Consider the following 27349-nt stretch of genomic DNA (forward strand, 5'->3'; position numbering starts at 1 on the left):
TCCCACAGACAGAACAAAGATGGGTGATTTGCTAAACTGAGTCAACATAATCTGTTCTCAGTAACAGTTAACACAGGTAGCTGTGTTTACACAGATATTCACAGGCCTGGATTTGAAGGCAGCTCCAAGTTTAGTATGCCAGTGCAGTCATCCAACGTTTGGCTCACACTGTCCCACCAGACTAATCTTGGGACGGATGCATTTTACTTCCCATGGGTCCCTTTCTTTCTGTTGCTTGTTTGAGAGGTAGAGAATATAGGAATATATATGTGTATTGTGATTGTGTGTTTGCATGTAGGGAAGGGAGTTTCTTTTCCTTACTTGTATCGTTCTGGGTGTTCATCTCTTCTGGTGTTGAAATCCAGAGAAATTTTAGCATCCAGTCCAATTCCAAAGTAGTTGTTCATGACACATTTTTCTTTAAAACGTCTGAAATTAATCAAAGGAGAGGACAGACATTGGTGCAAGAAAGAAGTGCCACTATCATTGGGCATGAAGATGAATCTGCATGATGGAAAACCAGTGAGGGAAGGCCTCCTCCACACTGGGCACTAACTGTAACATTTTTTGAGAGGCATGTGCTGATATCTTTTTGTATAAACAACCAGCTTATTAGCTGTAGGAGGGAGTGCCTAGCTAGTTGGGAAGCTTCAGTAGGATTGTAACTCATAGTAAAGAAGCAACATTCATGATTTTGGTCATCATTGGAGGCCTCATATATGAGTGGCTCATGTTTTCTTCAAATATGAAGGGAAATAGAGTCATTGGCTTATTCCCATAAAGAACTTTTTAGTATTCTAGATACAAACATGCCATGACAGTTAAGTCTGTACCACTGCTCTCAGTAAAGTCTGACATCAAAGGGCAAAATGACCACATATTTGAAGGAGAAGACTGATAAAAGAGGGTAGATATGAACATAACAAAAAAGCCAAGCTATTTTTCAAGTCTCCTGTGTCTATCTAAGGTGTCAACATCAAAACCAGTGGTGTGCCATAGCCGGTTGGCACCAGCTCATGGAAACTGATTATGCATATCTATTTCCAGCTCCACTTTCAATGGCATTATATCAGTAACTTAAATAGGCCATGGTGGAACGGCTTACACCATAAATGAATCAGGGCTTTGTCCCCCAAGAGAGCAGGTCATTAAACACTTGCCAGTGCACTATTGATCAAAATTCATTTGGTAGATCCATGAGAGCTCAGACATAAACTTGAGCTAATGGTGAAGTGTGGGGGTGAGAATGCAGATTGGAGACAGGAATAAAAATAGTTTTCTTAAATAAACTATTTAAGAAAACATAAATAATTGCTAGCTGTATCATTTTGAGAAATTAAAATGGATACAGTTTAGCTGTTTAATCTTAGATTACCTTTTTATTCATTACTTAACTGACCCTACATCTCTCACATGAGATTTGCCTCCCTCAACCACGGTCCAGAGATTGGAATTTCTCTAACTAATGTCCAAACTGATCTTCTTAATGGAACTCAAAATGAGTGAGTGTGGCAGAACTTGGCTGCTGGGGATATTCTAAAGAGGTAGAACTGGTGAGACAGATGTCCTTAGATTTGCTGCCTAGTCCCCTAATGACCATTTAGTTTTTAGTATCTTCAACCATTTACTGGTAAGGGCAACAGTAAAAAAAAAAAAAAAAAAAAAAAAAAAAAAAAAAAAAAAAAAAAAAGCAAGTACTCTGAAATAACAGCTAACATTTATTAATTGTTTATAATAATAATAACACTTAACTATGGATGCTGCCAAGCACTGCTCAGTGCAAGCACTTTTCATATATAAATGTAATAAATACGGCAAACCCATGATGCAAGTTCTACAATGGCCTTTATTTTACATATGAGAAAACTGACGTTCAAATTGGTTGAGTCACTTGTGTAGGTGACAAAGCTAGTAAGTAGAGAAAAGATTTGACTATGGATATCCTGAGATTGTGCTCTTAACAAGAGAAAGAAAAAAGCCATTAAATGGTGATAGAGTTAAATACTTACATAGTTTCAGGTGTAAAATGTAAGTGATCCAAGTTAAGGTTGTCTAGGTCCTCACTTTTGAGAGAAGATATAGAAGACAAAGTGCCACGACGAGAACCTAGACACAAAAGACATCACTTGGGTGTCAGATACAAACAGAAAAGCCCTTTCTCCTCACTTGTATTTCACCCTATTTTCTCTGTGGAGGCAGGGTCAAGCTCAATGACTTTCTCCTAGATAATATTCATGGTTCTCATTCCAAAGAGGGATTCTCCTGGATAGATAGGGACTTCCACTGAGAGAAAAGTAAAGCTGGGCTGCTTGCTTGCTGGCAGTGAAAACAGCTTCAAAACTTGTATTTCATCAGGCCAGCCTCTTCAATGTTTGTAATAGGATCATTACCCTGGACCTTGGCATGGGATCTTAAAGTGTGAGTTTCTGGCAGGGGGGTGGTATCTACTGCAGGATTATGGCTAAAAGAGGACACATGAAAAATGCATATTCTTTGGGAACTAAACAACAGTGATGAAGGCTAGAATAAGGGAAGGTGACACAAAGATCCTTACGACGTCGTGGACTTGTCTGGCTAATATCTTCTGGGTCATCTTCCAAGAAGAAAGTTGAACCAAAGTTCTTAACAGATATTGTCTGTCTGCTTTCCTCATCCAGAACTATAGAGAAAAGTGGGAGGAAGGAAGGCAAAAAAGAAAGGAGGAAGGGAGGGAGGGAGGAAGGAAGGAGGAAGGAAGGAGAGAGGGAGGATGGAAGGAAGGAAAGATTAATTACACTTATTGAACATTTATTGAGCATCTATTTTGCTTAGTTAATGGGTAGATGATGGAGACTCCCATTTGACCATTACATCTCCTCCATGATACTGTTTGCAGTCTCAGCTTACTTACAGTGTTTGTGTTTTCATATTTATGCCTGAGATTTCTTTGTTTTACTGGTTACTGTTTTTCCTGTCACGCAGTACATGTGGTTGGGAGTAGAAGCTTGTGGCTATGGATTGGAGTGTCAGCATGAGAAACCCTCTGCTCTTCTACCTCCATTTACTTACATGGCTTTTGTCCACAATTGAGCCTCCAGGACTGTGCCACTCTTTCACTCAAATGTCTCACTGCACACCTAGAACATTTGGGAAGTCTCTTTTCTTTCACCAGCCTGTATGTTGTGTAGCTCAGATACTCAGTCTCATCCTGTGTCAAAGCTCATAGGTTTAACCTGTACCCCTACCAGAGGGATCTTTTTCTATCTCATAGCCACAAACTACACCTCTGAATCTAACATATGTGTTGATGGAGCAGACAGAGGTTGCTTGGGACAGTTATGGCTATATCAGTTTAATCTGATCCCCACTGCTTGGAAATTAATTATATAAATAAAGGCAAATTGACTGTTTAATCCTTCCACTGTGCAGAAGGGAAATTTTTGTTCTTTCTTGGAAACTTGGCTGAGCTTGTACCTGAAGGTACCAAGGCAGGGCAAGGCACCATGGCTAAAAGCCAAGGGCCAGCCAAAGGGACTTCCTTGCTGCATGGGACTTCTGCTCAGTTCCAGTAGATCAGTTAGAACACAGTCGGTCTTACACCACCTTCTGATCTGTTTCTCAAAGAAGTATTGTGGGAAAGAAGTAGCAAAACATTCAATGAAGAAACTGAGGGAGTTGAAGAGTTTTCATACTGAGTTGGGAAGTCTGCAGACTGTCGTGAGTTCTGGGCAATGGCAATTAATGTCAGAACTGTCAGGACCACTCTCAGGGCCCTTGTGCCTGATTAACACTGTGCAACACATGCAGAGATGAACACCATTTTTTTCTAAAATAGTCATAGGCTTGGTGCTTGGAAAGAAACAGGAGCAGGAGGAAAAAAGCTCTTATGGCTGGTGGTGGAAGCTGATAGAGCTTTGAGCCAGGCCACTTAACATCTATTAATACAATTGTTTCAGATGAGTGTTGGTTTCCAAAAATGAGTAGCAGGAGTTGACTGTCTGCGAGGTAGTAGGAGCCAAAGGGGCAGCTTAGCAGGACTGAGGCTTTTCAAATCAGCAGTCTGAATATTAACTTTGTATGCAATATGAATGCAGATTTTAGACAACTTTTGTAGCAGAGTCAGATAGCAAACCCTGAGTCAGTGAGGCCAGTAAACCATCCTCTGGAACTTTTTCTTTCTCCTACCTCAGTCACTACAACCCTGGCCACCTTACCTTGTTCAACTTGGAATATGATGAGTTTCAAGGATTTCTGGAGATTCTGGGCCTTTGTGGTCAGCTCCAACCTGTATTTGGCTATGTGGTCCATTTGAGGAATGAAGGACTTCCTGTCTGCCTTGCTGCTGTCTGCAGGTACTGTAGCACTTTTCTCAACAGAAGTATCTGCTGCCTCCTCAGCCAGAACATCCATCACGACACTGAGCTTATCATACATTAAGTCACTCTAGATAGAAAGGAAGGAGGCAGGACATTGTTATGAGGGACCCATCCTTGAGAGGACAGAATGAGGAGTGGGGATGATACGATGAAGGGTAGGGAGGGGTAGAAGTTGTCCATAAATGCTGAGCATAGAAAACTGCATGTGAGAAGATGACATACTTAGAGAAAAAAGTAGGTGGACAGATGTGATGAGATAACAAAGGGTGTTAGGGGATCAAATACATATTTGTTTCTGAATGTCCCCATGCATTAATATATACAGCTGAGTCTTTCTTGTGTCAGACTGGCCTATAAAATGACATGTAATATGCAAACTCGAGGAAAGACAAACATTTCTGGATTTTCATGGGCATGCTCCTATGTATATGAATGTGTCCTTGCCTGGGTGCTTGGTGTGTGTCTTTGCATGTGTGTAGGTTTGGGGACCTACATCTGCTGCATGATTTAAGGCCTTGATTCTCAGCTCCATCACTTAATAATTTGTGATCTTTCTGTCTCCATATTCTAGGGTAGTTGTGAGGATTGAATACATTAATACATTAAAAGCAGAATAGTCCTTGACACAGAGTAAGTGCTATGTAAATGTTAGCCATTGTTGTTATAGAGGTGAATGTGAACGTATTTGTAGTGTGTATTTCTATGTACATACTTTCAGACATGTTCTGGTGTACAACCATGTGCATACCTGCTTGATGTACACTTGTGTCTAGTTGTGGGCAGATGCTTGGCATGTGCTTAGGTAGATGGCACGTGTGTATGCAGGCAGAGTGCCATCCTTCATTTAGCAAAAGATGGAAGTTGATGAGGTTGGACCTTCCTCATCAGGGAGGCTTAACCGCTGCCCCTCCTTTTTTCTTTTACAATTCCCAGTGACAAGCGCGTGCACTTTTTATTAAAAAGGGGCCCCTTGCTGCTCCACAAAGAGTATAAGACAAAAGGAATGGAAACTTACTTTCAAAATCACAGACTGTATTGCTGTATTGCTCTGTTTTATCTGACCCCAGGCCTTTACAATATCTAGCACAAAATCTTCCACGGCTGAACACAGGAATCTGGAAAGATAAGATAGATGGTACAGTGTTACATGAACCATGAGGCCCAAAGTCCTTCTCTCTAATGTCGTCAGTCCCCATCTTCCTCCTCCTCCTCCCTCTCTTTCCTCTCTCTCTCTCACCCTCTCCTCCCAGCCTTTTTCTCTCTGCATTTTTTTCTGTCCTATGGTGAAATGTGTTCCATCCCCACTTTAGTCCAGTTTCACACCACTTCCCAAGTCAAGTGCCTAAGATAATTTGACCAGTATTTCTTAGTACTAATTCTGAATTTCCAGAAAAGAGAAATCACTTGGTCCAACTTGGGTCAGGTTTTCACCCAGGGTCAATCAGCTATGTTTCAAGGGCCCAGCTAATTTAGCACAAACAATTATACTGGGAGGACTCTTCCTGTGGGAAGTTTTCATCAAAGGAGAGTGAAGTTGATTGGGCAGGAAGTCCCTAAGTCCCAGGAGGAACCAATGACCCATATATTTAAAGGGGGAATGTGTTCCTCAGATTATGAGAAAGCAGCTATAGGTAGATTCTACAGAGACCTTTCTTGATGTCAAAGATGGAAAGCAAGGTGTCTATACTATAGGGAGATATGCCATGCTCTTAAATAGGGAAAATGTTGTGTTTCCCTACTATAATCCTCTTTCCAAATCTCTGGCTTGCAATTTTGACCTTTTGGAGCAGCAGAAGCCTTGACCTCAATGTTATCCTTCTTTCCTAAACTTTCCATTCAGGGGGTTTGAGTTGGGAGAAATCTGATTTGGGAATATAAACATATACTTTCCTTGGCCTCAACACCCCCACCTATCAAAATGAGCCCCATGTCTGACCTGGGAACAGCCTCAAAGGATGAGAGCCAAAGGAAGACTGACCTGGTTGCGATGATTATCTCTGTGGGGTACTTGGCCTTCAGGATTTTGTTCAACTCAGTAGCTGCAGATTCTACGCGTTGGATGGCAGCAGCCTAGGGGCAAAAGGAGTTCTTAGCCCTGGACTCTTAGTACTATAACACAGTGTGCTGTCCATCCTCATCCCCTACAGCCTCATTATATCTTACTGACTCTACGCAACTCAAATGCCTCTCTAGAAATGATTGTGATCAAAGAATTCTTGTTGAAGGTCAACAGAGATGATCTTAGATCTATGCTCATTCTAAATATTTAGATGTATTTCATTTTCTCTTAATAATCAAGACTTCATATGAAGGAGGTACTATTTGTTTCATGTTTCAAAAGAACAAACAATCTCATATTACGTAGCTAGTAAGGAATAAAGCTAGATTCAGATCTACATCTTTTCAATTCTAGAATGTAACTTATTTAATAGTATTACTATTAATAATAACAGCATCCACTTATATAGTACTGACTATGTGCCAGGCTCTGTTCTAACCTACATGTATATGTTTTTTCATATAATCCTCATAACAACCCTATGAGATAAAGACTATTATTGTCTCCATTTTACAGAAGAGAAAGCTGAGGCACAGAGAAGGGAAAGCTGAAAAGTTGTAGAGCCAGGATTCAATTCCAGATGATCTGGCTCTTGAGTCTGTGCTCTTAATTACAACTTCTATTCCTTCTTCTCTATCACCCTTGACATTCAAACATCTACCAAGACCTTATAATTCTATTTTTTCAGTATGTCTCAAATGTGTCCACTTCTACTCATCCCTGCTACCACTTCACCAGTCCAAATTACCATCACCTCTTGCCTAGACAATTACAACATCTCCTAGCTTTTCTCCTTTCCTCTAGTCTTTTATTCCTTCAATTGTTTCTCCACATACCATGGCACTCCTCCACTTAAACCCCTTCTCTTTGATAGCAGACTGAATAGATGACTGGATATGTGCTAAAGCATGCATGGGAAAATGTTAGTAGTAGATCTGCCATTTCAACCTTCATAAATGTAGAAATTTTCATAATAATATAAGAAAAACCCCTTCTATAATTCTAATGGCTCTTAGGATGAAACTCAAACTTCCTACTGGGGTTTATCAAGCCCTTCCTGGCCTGGCCCCTGATTACTTCTCTAGCCTCATCTTTATTCATTCTCCCTGAATGCACCCTCCTTGGCCCCTATGCATTAGCCATTATGAATGTATTTCAGATTTGTGAATATTCCATGCTCTCCGTTGCCTTTGGAACAATACACGCTGTTCCATCTGTGTGGAACAGGCCTCCCCTTTCTTATTCTCCTGGTTAGCTCCCTCTGGATCTCATCTCTTCTGAAATGGCACTCCTTCTGAGTGGCTTTCCCTGATTTCCCCAGACTGAGATAAATCTTCCTGCTATGTGTTCCCAACCCCCTCTACTTCCTTATATACTAACACTCATACTACTTGATTAAAACGATTTATTTTCCCATCTCTTCAAATAGACTATGTCCTTCTTCTTTACCCACTAGCGTATACAAACAGTTCCTAGAACAATATCTCACATATGGTTGTTACTCCATAAATATTTTGAATGAATAAGTAAATGGGTGAATGAATTATATCCCCAATGCTGAACACAGTTCTTGGTAAATAACTGCTAACTGACACATCACCAACCCTCAATGATCTCATCCTCGTCCATGGACAATGCCAAAGCTTCTCTCTGGGTTTTGCCAATTATTTCACTGTGTAATAAAGATGTTGGTCTGAATTACAGCTGAACAGTGGTTACCTCAAATCGTGGTACATCCATTTCAACCTGTCCTTTTAGCAGTGGGATCTGTCTGGGAGTCTCACGGATCATCACACTCCATCTGAAATGAATTTCAAAGACAGATATTTAAGGATCTGTTTCATCACTGGTAGGAATTAATGCTTCAAAGGTGAAGACAGAAATAAAAATGTTTATGTGGTGAGGGGAGGTGGGTTGTAGGGTGTGCCCAAGCTATCTCTGGTCACCTAATCTTAAGGTATACCATAAGAGAAACCTCTGTGTCATGACTTCTATAGGCCAGTGTGATGGAAATAATTCTCTTCCCTATACAGGGTTCTCATAGAGCAGTGCTACTTAACTAGAGGTAACCACCAAGATCACCTGAGGTGCTTTTGCAGAATGCACAATCCAGGGCCCTGCCCAAGATCTACTGAAATCTTTGTGGTGGGGCCCAGGTTGATGTTTTAAAAGAGCTTCCCAGGAGATCCTTATGGGCAGCAATAAATCAAATACTCATAAATGAACCAGCATAGAAAGTCTTTTTTTTCCTTAGGAGATAGAATAATACTCTCTCTTCTCTAGATCAGTGACAATGTAAGCAAGTTATTTCTAAACTCCCCCTCCATCCCTTCTTTAGTTTCTTTGAAAATCTGATGAAATTATAGACTTTTCTCTAAGACAGAATATGCTTAAACAAATCATTGGCTCTGCAATTTGAAGAGGGTTCCCAGAACCCTTGAACTTTGTCCATGGGGCCCCTACTCTAGAATCCTTTAGTTTTTTGGTGGTTTCTTTCTTTCTTTTTTTTTTTTTTTTTTTTTTTTTTTGAGACAGGGTCTCACTCTGTTGCCCAGGCTGGAATACAGTGGCATGATCATGGCCCACTGCAGCCTTGACCTCCCAGTAGAATCCTTTAGTTTTGAAGAAGGGCTTCAATGATGTTTGAAGGACACATGGTAGACCCTGGCTTCCCAAGAGACAAGCCCCACACAACTCACAAACTGTTCTGCACTGAAGCCAGAAAGGAAATGAGGCTCTGTCTGAGAGGTTAAACTATTCCTGATTGAAATGATGTAACTGATGTGGGACAGGAACAGGCACAAGGTCCTGGTCTTTTAGCCACTTACCTGTCTAGAAATCTCACACTGGCCTGCTCCACTCTGTTGAGGATGTCCAGAGGTGACTTGCTTTTGTTCCAGAATGCACCCCAGCCCAGGACACGAGCCAGATCATTGCCAGTTCCAAGTGGGATGACTGCCAACTGACACTGCAAGAACAAAAGGAGATACCCTTTTCAGACAGTCCTACCAAGCTTCACCCATGAAAGAACCTAGAGGGAACTCTTTGGGAAGAATTATGGTCTTAAAGCCACTGGTTTTAAGGGACTTCAGATTCTGGGGAAGGTAGTGAGAGGATGTTTGCAATTGGGTGAAATTTTCCCTAAGGAGTTGGACCCCAATATTAACAACACAGAACCTACTAAGTAAAGGTAAAAGTTGCTGGAATATGTCAATATTCATGGCCATGCTTATAAAAGAGAAATATAGCTATGAATTTCTATCTGGGCTGGGCCAAGGAGGCGAAGTACCTTAGGAAACAAAACTACTGGAATGAGAAGAGCAGGGGGCTGCCTAGCAAGGAGACATGGAGGAAAGTGTCTGCCACTCGTGAGACTCAAGAAAGAAAATCAGTGGCCTCAGGAGGGGAAGGAAATTGGGGGACAAGTGCTGTCTATGACCACTTCTGTTTTGTTTGCTCTCCTCCCCTTCAACTCTTCACTTTGAAGCCTAGGGAATGGAGCACTGCTCATTCTTTCTGTCAACTTTACACAGACAGACAACCAGAAAATAGTCTAGATGAGCAGGCTTAGATTGGGAATCTACCAGTCAGGATGACTATGAAACATGTGGGAAACATATTTTACAGAGATGGAGGGTGAAGACTTCAGACTTCTTGGGATAGGCAGCTGCATACCCCTACTCTTTCTAGCAATGGCTAAACTGAGTTATCCAGGGACTTACCCTTTCATGTAATCCAAAGGCATCAATCAGAGATAAGACCCAGCTCACGCTGCCATCTCCACCACAAACCAGAATGCGAAAGCGAGCAAAGTTCTTGAACATGCACAGCCTGGAAAGACAAAGAGGAAAGGAAGTCATTTCATGAACAGCTGGGTTTTGTTACTTTTCCTACAATGTGTCACGACACAAGGATTGCTGCTTTGGCACTCTGGTAACAGACTACCTGCCTTTGTTCCCTTATCCCTTACCTTTCTGTGTATCTAAGACCATAAACAACCCCAGAGATCAGGCTTTGCCTCAACTCATCCTCTTTCTGTGCCCAGCTTTGCTCTGGAAAACACTAGTAACCTAACCAAATCCATTGGCCATTGGCCACTTGCATGGTGGCCAGTGGCCAATGGGCTCACAGGAACCAGAACTGAGCAGCCAGATGGTCCCAAAATATAACAGGTCTGTAGTGGAGATATATCTATTTGGTCCCGGGAAAGAGAGTGGCAAGAAAAGTAGATAGCAGTATCCATTTGCCTCTTTCTCCGCTTCTGGTTGAAGGATAGTTTTACTTTTCCCAACCAGAAAAGATAAAGCAAATCTGGGAGGGGCCTGAACATGTGCTTGAAGGGATTTCTGGGAGAGGGCTAAAAGTCCTCCTATCAGCCAACCCAAAAGGCTCTGTAGTTATGTGTTTCTGTTCTGACTTGAGAAAATAGACCTTTCCTGCCCAAATACAAGAACTGATTCCAAGAAGCCTATCCTAGTTTAGAATGTATAGTGGGAAGACTCCCTTACATACACATGGGGTACATGCTTACCCTGCTTCAGGTCCACCCTTCAATAGGTCAAACACTTGAGACGGGTTAAGGTATTGCTTGAATTTTCGGAGGAAGACGATCCCTTGGTGATCTCCACTTTTGGAGTTGATGAAGATGAGCAAGGGACATGAACAGGTTGATGACCAATCAAGATTCCAGAAGTCCGAAGATACTACTAATTGACCTGAAAAAGAAGAAAAAAAAAGAACAGACCCGTTGAGATGGAAATGTGACATGACTTAACATCACATTTTGCAATAACTTTTTGAGTATGAGTCTCAGTCTTTTGAGAATGAGGAGCAGAGGAAAAGTCAAGATACCACCCAGAAGGGCTTAAAAGTATTTGTCCAGCTGTGAGTGGGAGCAGGTGGGTTGAGAAGACCCATTTGTTTTAGCCTAGGTGAAAGGAAGCCTGAAGGAAATCTACTTGAGCAGATTTCATTACTGGTTTGCCTGGAAAAATCGAAGGCAGGTTTCCTCTATGGGCCAATTTCTACTCTCTGGCTAGTGCAGCTTGAAGGCATCCTAAGCCAGCTAGCCAGTCATGCACCAAATTTTTAGGACTTGCCAGGACACACAGCTACAAGGGGAATCTTGTACAAGCTGGGTCCCCTCAGTAGCATAGCTCAGAAGTAGTTACTTTTCCTGAACACATTATCCAAAAGTAGTACCCCTTTCAACAATTTTTTACTAAAGTAATATGTTGACACAATGGTAGTTAAAACACATTAATCCCTTCATTCAATAAATATGTATGGAGGGCATTCTCTGTGCCTGCTTTGCATCTTGAGACTATGGTGGTGGACAAGATAGAAATAGTCTCTGCCCTTGTGGAACTTATATTTTAATGAAGGTGACAGACCATAACAAATAATTATAAAAAAGAATTTGTCATGAAGAAAGATAAAGTAGGGAAAGGGGGTAGAGATTGGAAGGGGTGTTATTTTAGACAGAGTGGTCAGGGACAGCTTCTCTCAGGAGGTGACATTTGAGATGAAACTTGAATGAAGTGAGAGAGTGAGCAATACAGATATCTGAGGAAGAGTTTTTTTTGGGGGGGGCTAGCAGGAAGAAGAATAAGTGTCAGGACCCTGAAAAGGGAGACTATCTGGGGTGTCCGAAATATACTGTGAAGAAGAAAAAGAGCAAGGCACAGAACAATGTGCATAGTATTAAAAAGGGTGGATAATAATATCTATTTATATTTACTAGTATATACACGAAGAACTACTGGAAGGTCTTTAAAAAAATAATGGCAGTATTTAACTGTGAGTGAGGATATGGGGGCGGTAGGAGATTGAGAAGATCAGAGAAAAGATAGCAGCATGACTTTTCATTAAATATTGTGTGTATGGGTATTTCTTTTTTAAAAAAACTGAACCATGTGAATCTCTTAGCTAGAGAAGAATTAAGAAATAAGAAAAAAAGAATTATACTAATATTGTCTATAAATTAAATAGCCGTGAGGGTGTAAACTAGAGTGAGCATAGGAAGCTTCTAAATAAAGAGGAAATTCTGTAATTAAGGCAACTTGAACTTTAGCATAAAAACCTCATTTGGTCACAGATGGGAAGACGATGGGAAGTAGCCCTAGCAGGAAGGCAGTCTCAGGAGACTACAGAGGCAGCCCCATCTAGCGTTTTCCCCTGAGGAAGAGAATTTCTGAATTTGAGCAAGGCCAAGTTTATCAAGAGAATCTTGTGAACAAGGTGACAAAGATGAGTGCCACTGAGGGCTGAAATATAATAATGTTAGGAAGATTTATAACCAGGTAAACAATCCTTCCCACAAGATTGCTTTGAATAGACTGATGTTAATCATAAGGGAGTGTCCAGTATTATTCCACAATTTTAATTGACAATTCACATGGAAACATAGAAGGCTGGCTTGTGAACTTTGAAGTACTCAAAGCTGGAGGAAGAGATACTGGATGACAGAATCAAGACTGAAAAATGACCTCGACAGGCTGATCAGTCAAACTCCAGGGATGAAATTGTAAAGGGAATAAATATAAAGCTTGCCCTTTAGGCTCGAGGACATAAATTGTTCCAGAACAGGACAATATGAACTTGACTTGGCAGCATCAAGTGTGAAAAGAGCTTAGGGGATTTAGTTGACTTCAAGCTCCTGATGAGTCAACAGCCTGAAAGAACCTTTCAAAAAACGCTCATGTTTCTCTGAGCTGCATTAATACAACCACAGTGCCCTAAACAGGGAGCCAACAGTCCCAATCAAATTTATTCTGTTCACTCCACAGAAAGATGCTAAGTTGGCATAGGTTGGCTTACTGTTCTCTTCCCATACTTTTAAAATCCTCCTTTACAAATGTTAACTCATTTAACCTTCATGACACACCTGAATACAATTATCATTCTTTATTGGCAGAAAACAAATGACAGATTAATTAAGAGAGGTTAAGTAACTTGTCCAGGGGCATACATTCAATTATGGAGTGTGTTTCTGGGACTAGTAGGATCAGCAGCATCTGGGACTTGTTAGAGATGCAAATACCTGGGCCCCATGCAGATCTACTGAATCAAATGTTCTGGGGGTAGTGCCCAGAAATCCATGTTTTAACAAGCTTTTAACAAGATGCTTCTGATACAACAATCACTGCACTTCACTATTTTTCTTCCACATGAGCCGGTGATACTATCTTAGTCATTGCTCAGCACTGAGCCTTACATATAGGCAGTATTCAGTAAATGTATTAATGAGTTCATGTAACAAATCTTGACTGTGTGTATATCATATACCCAGTTCTGACTCAAGTGACAGGGGTACAGAGAGTTCACAGTCTGGGGTGGAAGACGGACACCATTATAATGTCATGTGTTAGGTACTTTGAGATATGTGTTCTTGGTTTATAGCAAAAGAAGTAATTGATTTGTTTGGGGGAGTGGGAAGAGGCCATTACAGAAGCTGTCAAACAGAGAAGACAAAATGTTTTGATTTTGAGCTGGACCCTAAAGGATGAGAGAAGGAATTTACCAAGCAGACCGGATAGGAAAAAGGGATAATTGGAAGGAATTCTCAGAAATTAGAGTCTATTGACTGAATAAATACATGTGTGAATGGATGGGTTGACTCAATGCTAGCAAGGCCTTTCTCAGAAAGTCATGAACTATATGCCTTCATGACTTCAGCTGAATGCTGAAGAAAGGATTCTCTGGCTCAGCCAGGGGACATTGAACCAGATCATCTTTAAGGTCCTTACATCACTAAGATTCTATGACTGGGAGATTCAAAAGATTCCTCTGGGATGGGACCTTCTGGTAGGAAACTTACCCGCTAAAGGGCACATGGCCACAGCCAAGAAGCCAGGAAGAATCAGGAAGATAGGGAAGTCTTGAAAGACATTTCAAAGAAGACCCACGACGAGTAATGCATGATAGAAAGAAGTGCTGGCAGAGTGAGATAAATTGGACCAAGATTGCAGATGACTAGGAGGAAAAGCTAAAAGCGAACTCATGGGGTATTGAATAAGACACCACACAAAAAGAATAGATTAGCCCATGTGCTCCTAAGTAATATTACATTATTAATGGACAGAAAAAGAAAGTAACAATGCCATTATTTGGCAGTCTACAACAAGAATAAGAACTGATATAGGATAGGAAGAAACAAATTTTTAAAACACCAGCACAAGGACAGGAAGCACAGAATAAGTTTGGCCCAGTTATAAAGGAGAGGTGGCAACCCTCTTAACACTTATTTGGGGTGATTAGTGTTATGCTGAGATGGGCCATCTGCTTAAAGACATCTTCATCAGGTCCCTGTGGGGTTGAGCAAAATGTCTCATATTCAAAACTAGGTTGATTTCACTAGCAGCCTGATTTTGCTCAGCTGACCAGTTTGCTACTTTTCCTCTTGTATCAACCACATCTTCCCCTAGTCCCTCATTCTCCTATCTAGGCAAGTATCTCTTATTTACTAAGTCATCAATCTTATCACCTCTTTGGTCAACTACCTGGTGGGTGACTCTATGTGGATAACTACTTGAGTAGATCTGAGAATAATATACCTGAGTGAATTCAGTTTTGTGTCTGTACATGTCATTATGGGGACTCATTCCATGTACTAAGGTCCAGCTATATCTGTGTTAGGGTTGGAAAAATAACTGAAAAAGTCTACGGTGGCTCTGTGTATGTGTGTGTGTGCGCATGCATATATAAGAACACGCAGATACACATGTGGTATGTCTAGTTCTAAAACTATGTCGTAATGGCTACAGGAATCTTTGCCCCCTTCTGTTCTCTAAGGAAACCATCCACTCTTCTTTCCTTGCTTCCAGCTGATGCTAGCTCTTCCCTGGCAATGAAGTGAGCAACTAGCATCTATATGGAGATAATCTGTAAGTCACTGAAATGAGGGTTCATTAATCACTCTTGGACAAGTGGATATCCCACATGTCAGAGATGGACAAATTAGAAAATTAGAGAAATATAGATTAAAATATTCCAGGAAGAATTTGAACTTTCCTCCAGTAAGTGAAATTGACCATATATAGAATGAAATGAACCATACACAAACTGAAATGTATGAGCAGTGTATCCCTTCTCTGGCTTAGTGAAATAGTAGCATGGCACTGGTAAGTATATTAGATTTCTAAATTTCTTAGTGTTAGTAAAATAGGTTAGGTCTTTTAAGCTGTGATATGTGATTTTGATATAGACAGCTCTCACTCTTTAATAATAAGTAACTGGAGAAGCAAATGAACAAGTCAATGGCAAAAAGGAGAGTCTCTCAGAAGAAGCAAAGAAAAAGTAGGGAAGAAGAGGTGAACTCAAAAGGCAAGTGCCAAAGAGTGAACCATCCCTGTGGGGTCTGCACTTTTTATTAGGCTAGGAGACTAGGTATTTAGTTGCCCAAGAAGTTGAGGGATTTAATTTTATGGTCCTTTGAGGTTATGTTTTTAGATACTTAGGGCCTTTACATCTTATCATCTATCCTCACAATAGATAGCTTCATTCCCATTTACAGATGGGGAAAGCAAAACTCAGAGAATGTAAGTGGCTAACCCAACATCATATATCTAGTAAGTGACTCAAACTCCTAATTGCCTGGCTCTTGTTTTTTTTTTTTTTTTTCCTTATGTCATGCTACCTCCGTGTCTTACTTATTCACAAAAGCTATACAAAATACCCTTCTCCTTGGCTTCTGCTTTTTTGGTTCTAGCATTGCTAGACCTCTTGATAGAAGCCTATATACAAAGTTTATTCTTGCTGCATTGATTTCATTACTACCTCCTTTCTGCTCAACTTCCTATAAATGGTTAACATTCCTAATATTTCTTATTTCCAAATGTCTCTACCATTCATTTGGCACTTATCATATGACACATTAAATTGTTCATTTTTGTTTTATATTAAGAGCCTGAATCCACAATAATCAGTAGCTCTGGCCATGCCCATGTCTTAGATCTTTCTGTAGCCTTCAGACACCTTGTGAATAGAGTTCTTAATAAATCACTAGTGTCTGGGAATTGACAAAGCATCAATGAAGAGTGCTGGCACAATGGTCATGTTAGTTTCACATTTAGGAACAATGTTGGTGTTAGTTTCCATTTTAAAAGTAACATAACCTGGCCTTCATGCATTTCTTCCTTGACCACCTGGGCACAAACTTATTTCATGAATTATCTTAGTATTTGAAAATTATGAAAAAGCTGAAATCAATTCTGATCAGTCAGAAACAATTGTGACCAAGCTACAGAGAATATGCCCACATACATATACACCAGAAAGTACAACATTCACAATATCAAAGGTAAGAGAACCATGAGCTATCTATATACACATGCACATTTCTACTTCCCAAAAATGTTTGGTTGAGGAGAATAATTTAATTGTAGCCCTTCTTCTCAGCCTTTGCACCTTCCCTCCATCCCCATTGTGCTTCTGAGGTTAAGACTTAACTACTCACCATCGCCGTTGGGATCGCTTAGAGCAGTCGGAGGAATGACTGATGAGCGATGGTTTCCAAAGCAACATTCCTTGGAAAACCGTCTTCTACAGTCATCATGCACCTGAAACGATAAGAGCAGAGAAAAAAAAGGAAGGGGGAGAGAAAAGGATACCATTGATCAGTTTTGAGTTCCAATACCAAAATTTAGATTCTTAGTATTTAATCTCCCTTTCTGAGATTTGGTGACATATCTATGCCCCTAACTCACCTGAACACCCCCATTCTACTCCAGGCCTACATTGTCCCTCAATGTGACCTCAGAACTCTGATCCTTTCAAAGGTGGCTTTCAGAAGATACCCACCTACAGGCACTGAGTAGTCACCAATCCTAAGGTACAATCTTAGTGGCCTACAGAATAGGGAATTTACTTGCAGTATAGAAGGGTTAATACTAATGATGTAATATTACACTTCAATCCTTACAATAACAGGTGTTGGATTCATTTTAAAAACGAGGATACCAAAGCTCAGAGAGGTAAAGGGTTTTGCCCAAGGTCAAATAGTTGGGAAGTCACAGAGCTGAGACTCTGCTGCCTTTCCCACAAGCGGCCATTCTTTCCAGATTTTTGACATCTTCATGTGCCACTTCCTAGAAAATTACACAGTTTGTAGGGGGGTATGAACATGGCCTCATTATTCAAACGTTGAAAAAATGCCAGAGAAGGCCGGGCGTGGTGGCTCATGCCTGTAATCCCAGCACTTTGGGAGGCTGAGGCGGGTGGATCACGAGGTCAAGAGATCGAAACCATCCTGATCAACATGGTGAAACCCCATCTCTACTAAAAATACAAAAAATTAGCTGGGCATGGTGGTGTGTGCCTGTAATCCCAGCTACTCAGGAGGCTGAGGCAGGAGAATTGCCTGAACCCAGGAGGCGGAGGTTGCGGTGAGCCGAGATCGCGCCATTGCACTCCAGCCTGGGTAACAAGAGCTAAACTCCGTCTCAAAAAAAAAAAAAAAAAAAAAAAAAAAAATGCCAGAGGACAACCAGAGTCTTCTAAAAGGAAGCTTATACTTCAGTTTCTTCTTGTCTAGAAAACTCAGTTTGCGAGAAGATTCTGAAAGATTAGAAATCTAGATCAAGATCTCTCAATTTCAGCCTTACTGATATTTTGGGCCAGATGGTTCTTTGTTATGAGAGGCTGACCTGTGCATTGTAGGAGGTTCAGCAGAATCCCAGGCCTCTACCCACTATATGTCAGTAGCACTTCCCTCCACTCAGAGTTGCAAAGATAAAAAATGTCTCCATGCATTGACAAATGTCTCCTGGGGGTGCAAAATTACCCCCATTTGAGGACCACTGGCTCAGAGGCATGGTAGTGTTGTAGCTAAGAGTGTGGTCAGCTGGGCATGAAGGCTTATACTTGTAAGCCCAGCACTTTGGGAGGCCAAGGTGGGAGGATCACTTGAGCCCAGGAGTTTCAGACCAGCCTGGGCAGCATAGCAAGACTCTGTCTCTACAAAAAAATAAAAAATAAATTATCTGGGCATGGTGGCATGTGTCTGTAGTCCCAGCTAATCTGAGGAGGCTGAGGTAAGAGGAGACCATCTCACTTGAGCTCAGGAGTTCGAGGCTGCAGTGAGCTGTGATTCTGCCACTGCACTCCAGCCTGGGTGACAGAGTGAGACCCTGTCTCAAAAACAAAACAAAAAAACAAAACAAAACAAAAAAGAGCATAGTCTTTGCAGAACTATGTATAAATAAAGACTCTTGCTTACTGGCTGAATGACCTTGGACAAATCACCTTACTTTTCTGACCCTCACTTTCATCATCTGTAAAATGGGAACAATGAAACCTGGTTTAGGCTTATTGGAAGGACTAAATGAGATTATGTATATAAAGCACTCAGTATATAGTGGCAATTATAATGTGTTAATATTATTAACCATTTTTAATTAACAAAGATTACAAGTTCCTGGGAAATAGTGAATGAGAAAGGGAGAAGGTTTCTCAAAGGCAGACTCAGAACTTATTTTTTAATTGTCCATACTGCCATTAGAGAGTTCAGCTTTTCTCATTTGTTAGTAGGCCTCGCCAATTAAGAACCAACAAAGATGGTCTTAAATCTTTCTCCCAAAGGCTCCATAGCCAGATCTGGAAAGTCAGGATACTAAGCTTTATACTATGGAATCTGTTTAACCTATTTTGAGATAAAGGTTTCTTAGGTTTCTATCTATGTGTATGCATGGTCAAGCTTTAATCCACCCCTTCAAGAAGATGGGCAGAGTCTTACCGTAGAATTACACCAGAGGCAGCGGAAGTCTTGAAGTCTCTGATAACTGCCACAGCTCTCATGACATACTGCACACTGAGAGCCAACAGGCATGTTTCCTTCTGCCCATTGATGGGGCATGTTCTGCAGAAGGGTAAAAAGACACAGAAGGTAGAAGTTAGAGACATAAGGAGAAGAAGGGGCAGCTGGAATAATTGTACTATTCTATGGAGGACATTAGGTAAATGCCCCATGTTCTTTATGGTCCTGCCCTGCCTACTCCAATGCTTGTGACCAATGACAAGTAGAAGAGGGAGGTTCATTATTCTAGATAAGATGGATTGTGAACCTGGGACTTTGCTTATCTGGAGTGAGGAAGAAGTCTTCCTTCTCCTGTGTATCCTGGTGGAAGGGGAGATGGGAGAGGGCAACTGTGAGAAGACATGACTGATACTTACTACTTCATCTGCAGGCAGGAGGAGGTCATCAGTGAGAGACAAGGTATTCCACTTGCAGTCTTTGCTTGCTCTCAAAGCACATAATCTGTGAGATTTCACTTTGCACACTGTGAGAAGAGGAAAAAAAAGACGGATGTGAATCTGGTAACAGTGAAGATTCTAATTCCCTTTCCTAAGCTGCTCTGAAAATTAGAGCACCAATGTATTCTAAATAGTTCTAATGCACCTTCAGAGACCTATTTCCACCAGAATCCAGTTCCTTTTTATTCTTACCAGCTAATCTTTTTACTATCCAACTTGAATGGAAATTGATGGTTAGAATGATTTCTGTCTTAATACTTGTGATCATATAGTCCTATCCCCCCATAACCATCCCTCTATTTTAATACCCCTATGCTAGTTTCCTCCCTTTTTCTTTCCTCAGTCGGGGTTAACTTCACACCAGAGACAGTAACCTAGTGTGAGTTAATGATACTAAAGCCACATGAGTTCCTTCATCCCCATATCTACCCACTGAGCTTCACTTCCTAAAGGAATCAGAAAGGTACCTTCACAGATGATGACATCTCTAGATAAGGCAGGAATGCTCTCTCGACAAACATTGCAGTGCTGGGTCCGGTGACTGTAGCTGGAGTACCAATAGTGCATTCCAACAAGAAAAGGGTTGTTTTCTGCTGCAGGTATCTAAAATAAATAAAAGAGGAGAGAATGGAGGATGAATCACAGAGACAGATTAAAGAGGGCCAGAAAATTGGCTGCTGAGTCTAAAATGGCCTGCTGTATAGGTGTCAGAGCGTGTGAAGGGGAAGATTGAAAGTTGGAACCAATTCCTGGGACCTGGGATTTTTTTGTGTGCATTTTTGTTTGTTTTGCCAGTCATTTTAGAAAGGAAAAATAATAGAGGGGTAGATATTGGAATCGAAGCTGAAGGCAAGAGTAATGATCTTTATACTGCTTGGCCAATCACTCTATTGGCTTAGTTCAAGCAAAAATGTGTTCTGTTAGCTTTGGCCTTGGTTCTCTTTAAGTAGTAAGTAGAGGGAGGTACTAAGTTGGAAATTCAGTGATATCCAAATGTTTTAGCCAGGGAATAAAGAGAGGCAGCAAGGCTCTGACTCTGAGCTAAGAAATACTCAGTAAGGCTTTAACTCCTTCCTGGAGGTATACACTTCCCTTCCTGGCTGCCAGGTGAGCAGAGCATTGCTTTACCTGGACAACAGTTTCATCTCACGGGATTCTTTTAGGAATACCACGCTCTGACTGCCTACAGCAGTTTGCTGGTTAATCAACTTAGTTCATTCAATAATCCACTAAACAAACATTTACTGAGTAAATACTTTGTGTTTGGCACTTTTAAAAGCATTTGAGACATAGTGAACAAGACACAACCCCTGCCCACATGGAGTGGCATTCTCATTGGTGTCCTCTTTCATGGTATTGAGTTTGACATTTCTTGTTAACATGCCTTAATATTTTTTGTTAAATGCGGCATTTGTATATCATAGCCTGACTTTCATGTAGAGAAGGCACAGGGGTATACTAGCAACAGTTTTGAAACTGAAAGAAGGGAAGGGTGGGAACCAAAAAAACTCCAAGGACTCTTATGTTTTTTCTCTAATTCCTGTGTATGTCTGATTTTCTCCCTTTCTGCCTTCCCCTGAACTTTAGACATAGGCGTACACAGAGCTTTTCATTCTTCACATTATAATGAGTTGGGTGTGTAAAGGTATAACAAGACTTTAAAAAGAACTAAAATTTCTTCCTGATGCCAGTTGACAGGAGAGAGAGAGAGAGAGAGAGAGAGAGAGAGAGAGAGAGAGAGAGAGCTGTTGAGGGCTCTAGCATATTAAATATTCATCCTTGATCAATTTACAAGAAGTAGCCATCTAAGACATAGCCTGTACATAACCCTCTCTGATCACTCCTTCCCACTTCTAGCATGCTGGCTATGTGTTAAGCTACTGTTGATTTGACCTGGAACCTTCTGGAAAGGAAAGCTACTTTGATGAACTAAAGGCTCACATGTTCTGGGATTGCTGTGTGACTGCAATGTCTATTGTACATTAAGACACTGAAAAGCTCTAGGGTGATTAGAACAGAAGATAAGGAGTCTTGTTGGCACTCTGAGCCCCTAGAATCTTTCTACTCCCTCAAGTCATTAGATTGTAATTCTACAAGGATCTTTTTTTTTTTTTTTCCCTCCCAGTCTCCTCTCCTCCAATAATTACTAAGAACCTACTATGTATCATCTACCATGGTAGGCATTAGAGATGCAGACATGAATAAACCATAGTTGTTTCCCTCAAGGAATGTATAGTCTGCTGGAGGAAACAAATTCTAAAACAGATCATTCCTGTATAGAGTGACAAGTGAGTTATTCTAGAATGTGCAAGGTTTTACAGGACTGTATGAAAGAAATTCAGAGCTCTGCCTGGTTATAATATTAAATTTCATGAAGGAATATGTAAAATGCACATTGCTTAGGTTCAGCAGTTGAGGAGATGGAATTTATATTCCTTGTGTACATCCTATTCTGTAAGGAATATTTGATGCTTCCAACCCTGGATAAGTATGTGTGGTGATTGAATTGTGTCCCCTCAGAAATATGTTCAAGTCCTAACCCTTGGTACCTATGAATGTGACCTTATTTGGAAATAGGATTTTCACATATATAATCAAGTTAAGATGAGGTCATATTGGATTAGAATGGGCCTAATCCAATGACTGGTATCCTTGTAAGAGGAGAGGAATTTGGACACAGACACACACACAAAGAGGAGAACAGCTTGTGAAGATACAGAGCATACAGACACAGGGGAGAACACCATGTGGCAATGAAGGCAGAGATTGGAATGATGCACCTGTAAGCCAAAAAATGCCAAAGTTTGCCTGCAATCACCAGAAGCTAGGAGGAGCCAAAGAAGTATCCTCCCCTAGGGTCATCAGAGGGAGCATGGCCATGCAGATACCTTAATTTGGGACTTCTAGACCTAGAACTGTGAGACAGTAAGTTGCTGTTGGTTTTAAGCCATCCAGTTGTAGTTATTTTATTATGGCAGCCCTAGGAAACTAATACAGATTTTGGTACTGGGAAGTGGGGTGCTGCTGTAACAAATACCTAAAAATGTAGAAGTGGCTTTGGAACTGGATAATAGGTAAAGACTAGAAGAATTTTGAGACACATGCTAGAAAAAGCCTAGGTTGCCTTGAACAGAATGTTACTAAAAATATGAATGTTAAAGGTGTTTCTGGTGAGGCCTCATGTGAAAATGAGGAACATATTATTGGAAACTAAAGAAAGGTAATACTTTTATAAGGTAGCAGAGATCATGGCTGATTTTGCTCTATTATCAGGTGGAAAGTAGACCGTGTGAGCAATAAACTTGAATATTTGACTGAGGAGATTTCCAAGCAAAGTATAAGAGGTGCATCTTGGTTTCTCTTTGCTGTTTATTGTAATATGTGATAGGGAAGTGATACACTGAGGAAAGAAATTGTATTAGTCTGCTCAGGCTGCCATAAAAAGATACCATAGACTGAATGGCTTAAAAAATAGAAATCCATTTTCTCACAGTTTACAGCTGCAAAGTCCAAGATCAAGGTATCAGTCAACTCAGTTCCTGGTGAAGTCTTCCTTCCTGGATTGTAGAAGGTTGCCTTCTCACTGTGTGCTCTTGTGGCTTTTACTCAATGTGTGTATGTGGATAGAGAGAGAGAGAGAGAGAGAGAGAGAGAGAGAAATAGTATCTCTTTCTTTTCCTCTTATTATAAGGCCACCAATCCTATTGGATTAGGTCCCCACCCTATGACCACATTTAACCTTATTTGCCTTCTAAATGTCCTATCTCCAAATACAGTCCCATTAGGGGTTAGGGCTTCAACATATTAAGTTGGATGGAGGGAACACAATTTAGTCCATAATAGAACTATTGAGCAAAAAGTCACCAGAACTAGGAGATTTAGAAAATTCTCAGCCTATCTATATTGCAAAACACAAGAAAGTGTGCCCTGTAGAGGACACCAAGGGTGTGGCTGGACAAACTTTTGCTGGAGAGATTAGATGTGGGACACCTGGCTCCAATTACCCATTTCAGCAGAACACTGTCAGCTTGGACTGAACTTGGACTGAAGGGGACAGATATGGGATAAAATGAAGGAAGGTTGTCAGACTTCGGAGATTCTATAAGCATGAAACACACTGGTAAAGCGACTCAGCTGTGGACATGGGTTAGCCTTCAAGAAAATGGAAGAATGACTTCCAGAGGTAGCTCAGAGGCCAGCAAGGCTGCTGAGAGAGGCTCAGAGGGCCAGAGGTGCTGCTGCTGCACTCACAGGCCCAAAGAATGTGGGCCTCAGAATGTCTCCTTGGTTCCAGAGGGTGGAGTTGTCTCCTGGGTTCCAGAAGGTGAGGCTACCTCCTTGGTTATGCAGGGGGTTGTGGGTGGACTGACACTGCAGTGGGCTAAGAGGATAGGGTCAGAGAACAGAACATCAAGCCACAGATAATTATTCTCAGGCCTGGAAAACCTGATGGAATTTACCCTGCTGGGTTGCCAATTTTGTTTTAGACCCACAACTTTATTCCTTCCATTTTATCCCTTTCAAAATGGGAATGTCTGTCCTATATCTGTCCCAGCATTGCATTTTGGAAACATATAGCTTGTTTTCTTGGTTTCGCAGGTCCACAGATGGAGAGGACTATTGCCCAGGATGGAGCATACACAGAGTCTCACTTATACCTGATTTAGATTATTTACAAAATGATATTTTGAACTTAGATTTAATGCTGGAATGTGCTAAGGCTTTTGAGGATGTTGAGATGACAGTGAATGTATTTTGTATATTGGAAGGACATAAACTTGGGGGAACTAGAGGGTGGACTCTTGTGGATTGAATTGTGTTCCCCCACAAAGGTTATGTTCAAGTCCTAAAGTCCAGTACCTGTGACTGTGATTTTATATGGAAGTAGGGTCTTTGAAGATACAATAAATTTAAGATGAGATCATACTACATTATGGTGGGCCTCAATCCAATGACTACTATCTTTATAAAAAGAGAAATTTGAACATAGCTACATACAGAGAGGAGAACGCCATGTGAAGATACAGAGGGAACAGATACAATGGAGAATACTATGTGATAATGGAGGTAGAGATTGGAGTGATGTGGCAGCAAACTAAGGAACACCAAGAATTACCAGCAACCACCAGAGGCTAGGAAGAAGCTAAAAAAAAAAAAAAAAAAAGGCCGGGTGCGGTGGCTCAGCCTGTAATCCCAGCACTTTGGGAGGCCGAGGCGGGTGGATCACGAGGTCAAGAGATCGAGACCATCCCGGTCAACACGGTGAAAGCCCGTCTCTACTAAAAATACAAAAAATTAGCTGGGCATGGTGGCGTGTGCCTGTAATCCCAGCTACTCAGGAGGCTGAGGCAGGAGAATTGCCTGAACCCAGGAGGCGGAGGTTGCGGTGAGCCGAGATCGCGCCATTGCATTCCAGCCTGGGGTAACAAGAGCGAAACTCCGTCTCAAAAAAAAAAAAAAAAAAAAAAAATTCTCCCCTAAATCTTACAGAGAGATCATGGCCCTGTTGACATGTTGATTTCAGACTTCTAGCCTCCAGGACTCTGAGAAAATAAATTTCTGTTGCTTTCAGCCACAAAATTTGCAGTAATTTGTTACAGCAGCCTTAGGAAACTAATACAGTATGTCATTACAGGTCTTCTTACTTGTTGGCACAGATTAAAAATCCATTTTGAAGACAGATTTAAAACTGTGGCATGCACACAAACCACTGATCTCTAAATGCTAAAGAAAGTAGTTTTCTTTAAAGCTTTCAGGGTGTGGTTGTGGGTTTTGTGTTTGATTTTTACCCTCTCTAAAATATTTAGGTGAATACATTCATGCAGCCTATTGCTCCAATCAGATTCTTCACTTGCAATGGACTGAATACTTGTGTTGAAATCCTAACATGTTGAAATCCTAACCTTCAAAGTGATGGTATTAGGAGATGGGGCCTTTGGGAGGTGATTAGGTCATGAGATGGGAGTCCTCGTGAATGGGATTAGTACCCTTATAAAAGAGACCTCAGAGACCCATCTCACTCCCTTTTCCACCATATAAAGACACAAGAAGACAACTGTCTATGAACCAGGAAGTGGGTCTTCACTAGACACTGAGTCTGCCAGTGGCTTGATCTTGGATGCTGCAGCCTCCAGAAGTGTGAAAAATAATGTTTGCTATTTTAAGCCACCCCGTCTGTGGTATTTTGTTATAGCATCCCAAACTGACCAAGACAGGAATTGGTACTAAGAAGTGAGGAATACTACTATAATAAATACTTAAAATGTAGAAATAACTTTGAAACTGGGTAATGGGTAGAGGCTAGAAGAGTTTTGAATTACATGCCAAGAAATCCTAAATTGCTCTGAATAAAATTTTAAAGGAGATTTTGGTGAGAGCTCAGAAAGGAAAAAGGAGAACTGTAGAGAAAGCTTCTGTCTTCTTAGAGTATACCTAAGTAATCATGAACATAATTCTGGTAGAAATATGGACCAGCCAAGAACATGTTGCTGGACAATAAAGAACAAGTGATTGTTGTTATAAAGTGACAAAGAACTTGCCTGAATTGTGTTTGTATTCTAGTGTTTGATGGAAAGTAGAACTTGTGAATGATAAAATTAGACATTTAGCTGAGGATATTTGGTTCCTCCTGACTGCTTATAGTAAAATGTGAGATATAGAGTGACATCAGCAAGATGGTGGAATAGGAGTTCTCCAGCTTCACTCCTTGCACGACAGAAATCCAACTGGCAACTATCCACAGGCAAGAATACCATTGTGAATATCCCTGAACTTGGGAGTGAGGCTGAGACACCCCGTTGGACCACAGAACTGAGAAAAGCCATGATCAAATTGTAAGAGGAATGGTTTTCTTTGACTGTGCTGCTTCTCCTTCAAGCTGGTGCAGTGTCACAGAGAATTCCCCCGAACTTATGGTTTCTAAGTGGGAAAAGAGAGTTGAAGGCAAATATTCAGCTTCCTCACATTTTGGGATCCTTCACAGGAAGTCCACTCCTGTCTTGTCCCATGGGAAACGTTGGGAGTACCAGCAGGGCTAGATCACCTGGGGTCAGTTAGAAACAAAAAATGGGGTGGGGCTCACAGTTATCAAGGTATAGGTCTTGGTGGCTGCTCTGTGTTCCTTGCCAATGGAAGTACCACATCAGAGGAGCTAGCCAATAGCATCATGCTGCATGAAACATGGTCCACAGGACTTCCAGGCTTGAATCTCTAGCTAGCTTCTTCACACAACCTGGGTGCTCTGAATAACTCTTCCCCAGGCCAAGGGATAACTGTTAGGCCAGCAATCATCCATGTAGGGAACACCTGACCCCACCCAACTCTAGCAGCAGAGAGGTCATCCAATAATTTCTGATGTTCATTGACAACAAAGCCAGACAAAGACACAACAAAAAAAGAAAACTACAGGCCAATATCCCTGACAAACACAGATATAAAAATCCTCAATAAAATATTAGCAAACTGAATTTAAGAATACATTAAAAGAATACCATGATCAAGTGGCGATTCCTCAAGGATCTAGAACTAGAAATACCACTTGACCCAGCAATTCCATTACTAGGTATATATCCAAAGGATTATCAATCATTCTATTCTAAAGATACGTGCACACGTATGTTTATTGTGGCACTGTTCACAATAGCAGAGACTTGGAACCAACCCAAATGGCCATCAGTGATAGACT

General features: G+C 41.0%; 1 protein-coding gene across 1 annotated transcript in view; it reads right to left on the reverse strand.

Annotated features, from left to right (window-relative positions):
* Positions 1-27349, reverse strand: part of DGKK (diacylglycerol kinase kappa) — a 97436-nt gene that overhangs the window by 13693 nt on the left and 56394 nt on the right. Inside the window, exons 6-19 of the mRNA XM_039475601.2 lie at positions 20133-20268; positions 19585-19691; positions 19148-19270; positions 16871-16973; positions 10946-11129; positions 10137-10245; positions 9243-9382; positions 8134-8215; positions 6334-6425; positions 5371-5470; positions 4194-4422; positions 2555-2659; positions 2010-2106; positions 322-429 (exon numbers count right to left, since the gene is read on the reverse strand). Of these exons, the coding sequence (XP_039331535.1) occupies positions 322-429; positions 2010-2106; positions 2555-2659; positions 4194-4422; positions 5371-5470; positions 6334-6425; positions 8134-8215; positions 9243-9382; positions 10137-10245; positions 10946-11129; positions 16871-16973; positions 19148-19270; positions 19585-19691; positions 20133-20268 (1715 nt within the window). The remainder of the gene's footprint in view (positions 1-321; positions 430-2009; positions 2107-2554; positions 2660-4193; positions 4423-5370; positions 5471-6333; positions 6426-8133; positions 8216-9242; positions 9383-10136; positions 10246-10945; positions 11130-16870; positions 16974-19147; positions 19271-19584; positions 19692-20132; positions 20269-27349) is intronic.

Source organism: Saimiri boliviensis, chromosome X (genome assembly GCF_048565385.1).
Source record: "Saimiri boliviensis isolate mSaiBol1 chromosome X, mSaiBol1.pri, whole genome shotgun sequence".
Classification (NCBI taxonomy): Eukaryota; Metazoa; Chordata; class Mammalia; order Primates; family Cebidae; genus Saimiri; species Saimiri boliviensis.